At 35.8% G+C, this 10,955-nt stretch overlaps 1 protein-coding gene across 5 annotated transcripts in view; it reads left to right on the top strand.

The window, feature by feature from the left end:
* Positions 1-8,931: 8,931 nt before the first annotated feature.
* Positions 8,932-10,955, top strand: part of nedd4l (NEDD4 like E3 ubiquitin protein ligase) — a 77,711-nt gene continuing 75,687 nt past the window's right edge. For all 5 annotated transcript variants that reach the window (XM_056258330.1, XM_056258329.1, XM_056258331.1 and 2 more), the window contains exon 1: positions 8,932-9,286. In XM_056258330.1, the coding sequence (XP_056114305.1) occupies positions 9,242-9,286 (45 nt within the window). In that variant the 5' untranslated portion in view covers positions 8,932-9,241. The remainder of the gene's footprint in view (positions 9,287-10,955) is intronic.

Below are 10,955 nucleotides of genomic sequence, written 5' to 3'. Positions count from 1 at the left end.
TAGATAGATAGATAGATAGATAGATAGATAGATAGATAGATAGAAAGATAGATAGATAGTACCTTAAATGTATGATAGCCTACAGCTGGCAGTTATTTATGACAATCCGGTATGACTCACTCAAACTGCTCGCACTTGCAGTCCAAACACATGACTGTACATATTCTGCTCTTGCTCAAACACTGTAAAACCTGTTGAGATAAAAGCTACACATCATAGGCTACTCTTGAGTAGCCTATACTCTGTTTGCCGCTCAGTGCGTCTCAATGAGATGTTAATAAATTGACGGATTACTAGGATACAATGGAACTTCCCCTATTAGTGACATTGCTGTGTTCTAATGGCCATGGAAAAACACAGCATCAGGACGAGGAATGGTATCATGACCAATAAAACATTTAGTATCAAACGATGCGTTTGTTAAAATTCTTCTGATCTGGGCCAATTCTGTAAAAGCAAGGATGACTAAGACATTTTTAATTGCTTTCTAATTTTTGCAACAAGGAGATTAGACTGCTCTGATTATACCAACTTCAACTGAAAATGGACAGCTAAAGAAATGAGTGTCTATAGAAAGAGAGAAATGTTTGAAGTATTTATCAACTCTAGAGATTATTGGGACAGTGATAATAACAGGGTTCACCAAATGTGATTTTAAAATCTCAAGTAAATATTGTAGGCATGATGCTTGAGAACTCACTGTCATCACAGCATTCTCACAGTATTTTACAGGTTTTATTTCCGTCACCAATGACCTACAGCCTAGTAAAGGTTTTAATGGCATTTAAGTACAGACTGAGGTTATTGCAGACTGTTATGCCATAAAGAATGCAATTAAATCAAAGGAGGTTACAGGTGCGCACAGAACAAATAACTCTGAAATATGACATGTTTCTTTCACCAGAGACACAATAGTTCAATCAGGTTTTACAATGTTTCACCATGACAACTAAACTTTCTATAACAATTTCCAAATTTAAAATAAACCACACGCAAAATAAAAATACAAAATTTGAATCAGTTAACAACAAAACAAATTGTATCTGCAAATAAATATTGTAGTCATGTGCTATACCTTTCTCAGAACAAATTTCCCTTTTCTATTAATCCCCCCCCCCCCCCCCCCCCCCCCCCCCAATTATTTTTAACAAACCGGTGCAGTGATTTTTAGAGAATGGAGTCAGTTTTCTCTCAAATTCAGATATTTCAGAGTAATCACATATATTCCTAGCAGAGTAATAACATATTTCACCAAATTAGCCATAAATAAGTATTTGTAAGTCTATTTATAGGAAAAAGTTTGCTTGTCTTTAAGATAAATATCCCACTTGTTTTGATATTTTGTCACTGTATGTAATGACATACCTTTTGTTTTGTTTTATTTCAAACTTGTATCAATTTTTAATTAAGTTTGAACATTTAACTGAATGACTTATGCAATGCATAATACAATAAACATATATAATATAAAGGAGGAAAGCAAGTGTGGCTCACGGAGTTGGATGAGAAAAAGTAACCAATTACCTCCTCCTCTTTTTCTTTTTTTTTTAAGTAAAAAAGAAAACCTGGCATCAAATGTCTCCTTAATAATAATAATAATAAGATTAATAATAATTATTATTATAAACAAAAAAACAGATAAATAAATAAATGTCCATTTACATCTTCAAGTGTACATTTTACCGCCATCATGTTGATATCCCCAGTGAACCTAAAGACATTGGACTGTGATGTCATATGATCATGTGACTGCTTACATGCACAACTAGAAAAAATAATTGATTAAATAGGAATTTAATATGCTCTTATCCATGTTGATTTTCATGCAATAAAAGCTCTTAACAGCATCTTCAGTCTTTATTTAAATTTTAGTGACTGTTTATTAATGCAGTAGGTAATTCCTAAAATTCAATTTCCATAAAAAATAATCCAATTAAGACATTTGCCAATGTCTCATCTCTTGAATAAAGTGGCATTTCTGTAATTATAATTAATTATGAGATTGCTTCTGCTAGGCCGAGATAATAGCATAATTCTGATGATCTCCAATGAATTTTATCCTGAGTCACAGAGGTCCACCATTTAGTATATTTGTCGTGGTATAAGTGGATGAGTAAACAAGCAGTAAAATTAGAGGTGATAAAAGGCTTTTGTCCAGATGCATGTCTAGAAATATATATAAAAAAAAACCACAAATTCACCCAGAGGTAATCAGAATGAACTATGTGGGAACATGATGTATAAAATAATTATGTCTTCAACATTAATCAGCATCATTTAAGATTTTTTCCCCAGATTTAGATGAATCACTTTAATCGTGTCAAAATGTTTTTCATTAGGTAGTACATTACTGCACTCGTTAATGCAAATATCTAATCAGCCAATCACATGACAGCAATGCATTAAGGCATGTAGACATGGTCAAGACGATCTGCTGAAGGTCAAACTGAGCATCAGAATGGGGAAGAAAGGTGATTTAAGTGACTTTAAACGTGGCGTGGTTGTTGGGCTGGTCTGAGTATTTCAGAAACTGCTGATCTACTGGGATTTTCTCACACTCTTTATCTTTCGCACAACCAAGGGAGTAAATAATGAATAATGATGTCTGATTAATGGTCAAATGTTCTGTCTTGTTGCAAAGTACTAATGCTAGTTCACCCATTAAAATTGTATTTAATTGCCCTCATGTTGTTCAAACCTTTTTTTTTAACAATACACAAATGGATCATTTTTGAAGAACAGGTAATTTTTCATGCATTTACAATAAAAAAAAAGTTTTAAGTTTTCAAACTTAAAAAAGGACACCATAAACATATCATATGACTGAAATATATGTTTGGAACAACATGAAGGAGAATAATGTAATTATGTAATAATGTAACTATTCCTTTAAGGTCAAATTCAAGTCAATGATGAACTAAAATGGTTATATTTAAATGTAACAGGATCAAAGCACCAACCCAAAGCACCTGTTATAAAACTAAAACTTGACTTTTTCAAATTACCTTTTGAATTTTTCCATGGCACATGGTCAGGTAGCATGATACTGACTCAAGCCACATTTCCCCCAGCAGACAGAAGGAAATCCTGCATGGCTCAAAGATCAAAAGCTCAAAAATGACCTCTGCAAATGTGTTTCTATGGTCAGCTGAGAGACTGTGCCAGTTAATGGGTAGAGAGAAGGGGCTCTGAAAACATTCAGAAGTCATAAAATAAAGTCATAAAGTGAAGTCATAAGTGAAGTTTCCTTTTTGGTGGTGTAAAGGTCAGTATTTATTCATTTATTCATGTAATGTAAACTTGCATGGATTTTATTAGACACGGACCATGCTGATGAGTTTTACTGGCCTGCTAGAGAATAAGACAGCTGGTTTTTAATGACATGCTATAATACACATGCACACACAGACAGGTGCATGCACATGCAAAAACACACATAGACAAATGTTAAAGAATTTGGACAATCCCAATGTTATGATTTCCCGTGTATACTGTGCGGTTATAGCCTGGTTAAAACTAGACCATTCTCAGTTGTAACTGAGTTATGGTCTGGCAAAGCGTCATAGACAAATCATTTCCAGAGGGGCGTCGCCAACGGACGTCGCGGATAGACCTAAAACCGATCAGAGCGATGAAGGAGATGACGTATGCAGAGCGGTGGAGAAATATATCCCATGTTGTTCTTTGCTCGGTTTTTAACAAAAAGGAAACATTCAAATCGCTTAAAACAGACGCGATAGCTGATTCGAACGAGTGATGTTCGACGGCGGCATCCATCTTTGTAATGTAGGCTACAAAATCTGGTTCAAAATCCCAGCGCTGTCGTCATCGTGTAAAGCCCGCCCCAACGTTTCTGATTGGTGCCTCGATTTCGACGGATTGGAAATGGGCTTGAATGACCTTATTGCCAGACTAACTTTCAGAGCAAATCTAAATTTGCCGGAAGTTGTCTGGGTTTTCCCAGGCTAGTGCGGTTATTGAATTGACCTTGAATTCACTTGTGCCCTTGAGTAAAGCACTTAAAGGTCACCTCAGGGAGAGTGTGCCTTAGTGTACTGTAAGTAGTAGGCTATGTATAGGCCTAGATAAAAAAGTGAATGACAAATGACATGCAAAGAGAAACCCAGAAACAGGCTCCAGTACTACAGTTAAGTTCCATGGCTCCTTTGTGGCACAATCTTTTTAAACATATAAAATGTTTATCTCATAATTGCAAATACATTATTTTAATTTGGGATCTCAACTTTATTAGTAATATTTTTTCATTTAGGCCTACATTTTCTTTGTTATTTTCTTTGTTTTAAATAATTTCATTAGCCTGGATGCCAGCCCGAACCCCGCCCACAACATTTTTTGATCGGGAAGTTCGGTCTGGACTCGCTCCATTGAGGAGTAATTATGATCGGTTCAGAAATCGTCGGGCCAATCAAATTGCCAGGGCGGGCTTTATACGATGATGGACAGATGATCTGCAGGGACGTAATCCTCACGTTATCAAAGAGCGCTTGGGTTGAACTGGTTTCCCTCACAGATGACTGCCGCTAGAGAACTGAGATGTAGAGATTCCGCTATCGCGTCCGTTGTAAAAGAAATCGACAGCGCATTCATTTTAAAAGACGAACATAGAACTGCAATCAAGGCATTTGTCGATCGGAAAGATGTGTTTGCCGTCCTTCCTATGGCATTCGGCAAAAGTTTAATTTATCAGCTGGCTCCGATGGTAACTAAGAAGATGGGACGCAATGAAAACCCTGTGGTCGTTGTGGTTTCTCCTTTGGTCGCACTCATAGAGGGCCAAGTAAAAGAAGCAACACTCGTTATTTTACTTTTTCCAGCGTGCGTGCATTTGAGTTCTGTAGTTGACAACTGTGCTATGCAAAGTAGTTGACTTACTGCGTTGCTCTCATTGGTTGTAGGTCTATCCAATTGAGTGTAGAGTTTTTTTTTTCCTGGTTCGGTTAAGACACGCCTCATAATCAAAGCCCTATGAAGCAGTATCAGACTCACATTCTGACTAGAATATGAGTATGGCGAAGTCAGGCTATAATTTCATAAATATAAATCGTACATCAAGCAATTCAGTTTAACTACTAGTAATACTACTAACTACTAATAATTTTTATTTGCAGCAAGTTGAATAAAAGTTTGGGGTCAGTAAGATATATATTTAAATACTTATTCAGAAAGGACATGTTAAATTGATTTATGCATTTATAACGTTACAAAAAAATTCTAACAATTGCTGTTCTAGAAAAAACGTTCTATTCATCAAAGAATCCTGTTTTTTTTTTTTTTATTACAGTTTCCCCACAAGTATTAAGCAGCACAACTGTTTTCAACATTGATACTAATAACAAATGTTTCTTGAGCGGCAAATCAGCATATCAGAATGATTTCTGAAGGATCATGTGACACTGAAGACTGGAGTAATGATGCTGAAAATTCAGCTTTGCATCACAGGAATAAATGACACTTTAAGATATATTCAAATAGAAAATAGCTATTTTAAATTGTAATAATATTTCACAATTTTACTGTATGTTTAATCAAATAAACGCAGCCTTGGCGATCATTAGAGACTTCTTTCAAAAACATAAAACAAATTCTTATACCGACCCCAAACTTTTGAACGGTATACTGTTATTTTCCGTATTGTTGACATGCACCTGACTTCTGAATTAATTTGCACACAGGCTCAGTTCTCCCTCCCTCTGTTTTGTACATCCAATCCTCTTATCTGTGAGATTGAGCCGTCATCATGGCCAGAGAGGGTCGACTGCATGTCAGGCTCACGCCAGCTGTCCAACACTGAACGAGTGCACTGCCATGTGCTTTCTTCCGCTGTCAGTCATGTCCTATTGCCAAATCTTCTGCACTGTAGATCCTTACCTCTTTCTCGTCCCATCATACTCCCAAAAGGTTAGTCTTGCTTCCAGTTTTTGTGGTATCCATGTTGTCAGTTCTGGTGCCTGTAAAACATTTGAATAATTTACATATTTCACAAATGCTTTTGGAATTAGAGGATAATTTGACAAATCAAATAGAAGAATATCTCAATACAAAGTTCTGTCATGAAACTCTAGATTGCCCAGGCTGATAGGTCCTTAACTTAATCACATCATTCTCTATAGGGCACAGCTGATTGGTTCCTGCTGTATCAGTAGCCAATGAGCTCGCTGCTCAACCTTCAGATACAAGTGCATTTGCTGTATAGTTGCAGCATGTTTTCAGAAACCCTCCACCTTCCCCAGCTCCACCTGTATAGATTAGTTACAGGTCATTTATGTATGCTATATTGTACAGCAAAAGCTTTTCTTATTTGCTCTCAGCGGTGTGTTCTGTATGTATTGGCAGTAGCAAGTCCTGTATTGCTCTGCAGCAGCAGCAGCGTATAGCAGATCTATTCTGCAAAGACAAAACAGATCAACACTAATCAAAGAAAGTCTCATCTGTGCTCAGATTTGCCAAGACACAAAGTCTGCTATCAAAAATCAGAGATCTCAGTGAGAACTCAACATTTTTCATTAAATTCTCAAAAGATCTGAGCTATGCAATCCACATTGATTTAGCTCTAAACTCTTATTGTCCAGTATATTTCAATACATTTTTCTCTGATTTTTGTTTTATTATCCTAAGGAATTTTAGGAGAAACATCTCAACTTGATACTGAATTGAAACCTACTGTAAGCAACAAATCCATTCCCATGCAAGAGCATCTACTAAACAATAAAAATTTAATTTGTCTGCTTTTTCTATATATCAATGACTGTCTGTGGCATCAATGAAACTGTACAGAATAAAATACTAGTACATAAAAGTCCTTCCTCTTTCCCTACTGTAAAAGACAGCATTTATCTTCTTTCCCATTATGCAATGAATCCAGGATTTTACAATTACCTAAAAATGTGGCTATCCATCCAAATATATAAACACACCACTAAACTGAATCTGTCAACATGCTGCATTAACATCATGATGCAGCCAATGAACTCTGACCCCTTTAAGAGCGATTGAAGCCATTAACGGGGTCATGTTTAGTTGCGTGTGATGAAAAGCTTAAAAAACAGTTGTGCGTGTAAAAAAGGTTGCTTCTAACGATTCTTATCTCATTCTCCCAATATCTGTGCTCTTCTTTCCAGAACTTTCCACTCCTGCACACCAGTCCTGCACACCTGCACCGCTGATATTTCCATCAACCACATCCGAAAACCCTCCAGCAATAACTGTTTCCCAACCAAGGAACGAATTTCCGCTCATGGATGGGTGGGTTAGGGAGTGGGGCAAAGAAGATAAAAAAAAAAAAAAAAAATCCTCTGCTGAACTCAACGTGTTTTGATGTTACATAATTCTACCATCTGGAACTAAAGTTGATTTAAAATGTGTCCATTGTTTTTTTTTTTTAAACAAAATCATGAAGTGTTTGAACTTGAACTAACATTGACATAATGCCTACTGGCATAGGTGACCTATTATATTTATCATAGCTCAGTAGTTTAAGGTTAACAGATTACTCACAACTTTTATATGTAATGTTGTCTGACGGTCATGAGTCAGTAAAACATTCTCAAAGTAATATAATAAACCAAGCTGCAAATCTATTATATACAGTAAATTAACAATATATTTGGAAAATGTTTTTATTGATATTACCCGGTCATTTGAACCTATTTCTGAGCTTACAATAAGTAAAGCCCTTTTTAATGCATTACACCACAGTACTTGTATAATGTGCCACTCATCCAGGACAAATGATGTTTTAGTGGTAATATGAGGACATCTGCTGGTGCATATCTAAACTTTATGGGTACTTCTCAAATAACATGTACAGCATATGAACCCTTTTTTTCCAACATCAAGATTCATCCATCGAAATGTATATGAATGTATAAGGGAAAATATTTTTTTTTATACATTGTGGTCACTAGTTTATTTAAATAGTCCTAAATTGTGACAAATGATTATCTAAACTAGTAGCCTATGTATAATATGATTTTTTTTAAATTAACACACTGCAGGTGACTCTAATAGTTAATAAAAAAGCTGACATGCCACATCCACTCCCAATTTAAGAGGATGCAGCCACCATGTGCACTTTTGAACAGCCTCTTCCAGTGAACGATTACATGAAAAAAGGGAAAAATCTTCTTCTTTGGTTTTTTAGATATATTATTCGTTTTAATTTTTTAAACTACATTTATTTTGTTTCTCTCAAAGCGATAAAAGCGTCTGCTAAATGACTAAAAATGACTAAAATTTTAATACATTTAGCTTTTTATGTTAAATCATTGTTAAACTGTGTGACCTGAAAGCTAGGCATATGCTTAAAAATATAGGAGAATAGTTGGAATTTTTAATGACAAACCTGAATTTTTCCCTATCAAATATCCCTGTATGATCCTTTTCATATTTGCAGTCTGTTAAACATCACTTCAGAAAGCCAAGAGCAATAAAATACCAGAAGAAACCAACAGAAAACTTATTTTAGTTCCGTACCTCTAGGCTATTTTACATGTACAATGAAACATGATGCAGAACAGTTGGACTTTGCCCAATGTTGGGTGTTGATCATAAATTGGCACATGTTTGGCAGTATCGCTCTTCTAACTCTAGAGGATGATAGAGCACTGCTATTGGAGACCTGTTACCAGCTTTAAGATTCAAGAAGCTTATTACGGGCTTTTAAAAAGGCCTAAGTATTAATAAACATAACATATACATACATACCCACAGATATGTATCTAATATTATATACAAACGTCAAGCTCTTATGGATCCTATATTGGGATCTAACTACCCATCCCTGATTACTCCACAAGAGTGCAACAACTTTGCCCCGCCCTCAGTCGAGACCGATTGGCTAGTCTGTCCTCTCCGAGTTTCGGAAAACCCTGTGATTGGTGCGGTACGTTGTCACTCAATTCAGCGGGGAGTGTTTGGGATCCTGAGAGGAAGTGAATGATTCGCGTTTGCACTTGACGAGGGGAAATCATATTGTTGGGGGAAATTAAGCGTGTATTCACCGAATTTCAGCCGTTAAATGAAATTAAACCGGTGGACGTACATCTTCTGTGACGATATGGTTTAAAAGGATAATCGGTTTTTTGCATTCAGACTTCGTTGCTTTGGATCAACTTGCATTCACAGGAGGTGGAGGAGGACAGACTTTGCTATTGTTCCAGCTTTCACACGAGTGTGTGTGTGTGTTTTCGTGTATGTGTGTATTAAATTGCCCTTTGGCTTTATGGCTACGAATATTGAACCCATTTATGGACTCTCAGAAGATGAAGTAAGTACTGTTTTTTTCTAAACCATACCATATTTAAGACACAATGTAGCGTTATGCCTCTCACCATATTAATACTGTAACGTTATGTTTATTATTTTTCAATACCTGATTTCTGTTTTTTTTATGGGGTTTCCAGTGTGACAAATGATCAGGATCAATTTCAGTAAGCTTAATACAATTGTTTTTATTGTTACAAATATAAATAGGAAGGTCATTAGCCTAAGTATTTAAATGCCAATTGCCATCAGCTTGTTCTTCCCATTTCTCCATTAGATTAAATGGAATATATAGTGTTAGAAAATGTAACGCTCTCATCAAATCGTAATATCTTCCGATTACTACCAAAATACTAGTCTATATTTAAGTGATCTAAGGCATAATGTGTTGGTTTTTATAATTGGCAGCTCACCTGTCAAACATCAGGATCTTGTTGCTTTTGGGTGTTGATATAATTGATATTGACGTCTGACTAATGGATGTTTTTGTTTCTCTATTAGTGGGAAAGAGTTATTAGTACCAACATATTAATAGTTTTCCATGATATTGCCTTGAAGAAACCATGTGGGTGAAAAGATGAATGCATCATAATCAAGATTTATCTCTAGTTACTAAGTGAAACCAGTATTACAGTGTTTTTAATAATGTTACAGCAGATTTTGTAGCAACCACAACAACACCATGTTGTTTGTCATAACAGGGCCCCGGTGTGACCCCTGAAAATTCAGGTCAACTGTCTTGAGAGTCTGAGGGCCGCCTTAGGAAGCAGGTGTTCGTTCATGATTCATTTGGGTCTGCCTTAATGTTTTTTTTAGTCAATGCTATTTCTCTCAACTGGCATACTAGATATGTCTTTTAGTTTTTAATGCCGATGGTGATATAGTTCAAGGCCACACATTGTTCATAGGTGTAAATATCAGTGAAGTGTTGATATTTGAGGTCCAAAGGAGAGACCCGAGTCATGTACTACTGTATGTACAAGTTGGGAGCTACATATTTAAGTCCGTATCACATTAAATTGGCCAGTCACCAATTTCTGGAAAGATATGTGACCTGGCATGCAAAGCATACCAGGTAGTATTTATGTGGAAAAGTACTGAAGTACGTTTAGTCCAAATCCCGAAATTGTAACGTATAGGCAAAGTTAATTAATAATTTCTGTTAAATGGGTCTTGATATGTTTAATGTAAACAAAGAGAGGAGTGTTACTAGATGTTCATCCGCAGGTTAAACGGTGGATGATCAAAGTTAAGCATTTGTTCAGTGTATATGTGTTTGGGTGTTAAACAGCAGGAGAAAGACTCAACATCCCCAGATTCACTTTCTCAGGAAGTTCTCCTGAGAAAACCTTATAGAAAATAAGATCTGCCCAAAAGTGTAAACTTGATTTTATTTGATTAAAGTCAGCATTAAATGAAAATTCACCTGAGCTATATTTCTAATGCATGTTATTAATCTTATTGTGAATTATTCATCCCAGCATTTTTTTTGACCTTGTCATTTTTAATTAAAGTATAACTCAATGTTGAGGTGAAATGTCAGACTTCTCTCTGGTGACTTATGACAGGCTTCTCCAATCATTTCTGCTTTCTTACAGTCGACTGCAAACCCGCATTCAGATTTCAGTTATGACAGAAATATATTACTATTGTATAATAGAATGTACTCCTCA

The sequence above is a fragment of the Rhinichthys klamathensis genome, unplaced genomic scaffold (genome assembly GCF_029890125.1).
Source record: "Rhinichthys klamathensis goyatoka isolate OS25496 unplaced genomic scaffold, OSU_Roscu_1.1 h1tg000150l_1, whole genome shotgun sequence".
In the NCBI taxonomy this organism is placed as follows: Eukaryota; Metazoa; Chordata; class Actinopteri; order Cypriniformes; family Leuciscidae; genus Rhinichthys; species Rhinichthys klamathensis.
Note: the sequence above shows the minus strand (reverse complement) of the source record. Positions and strands in the feature narration are given on the sequence as shown.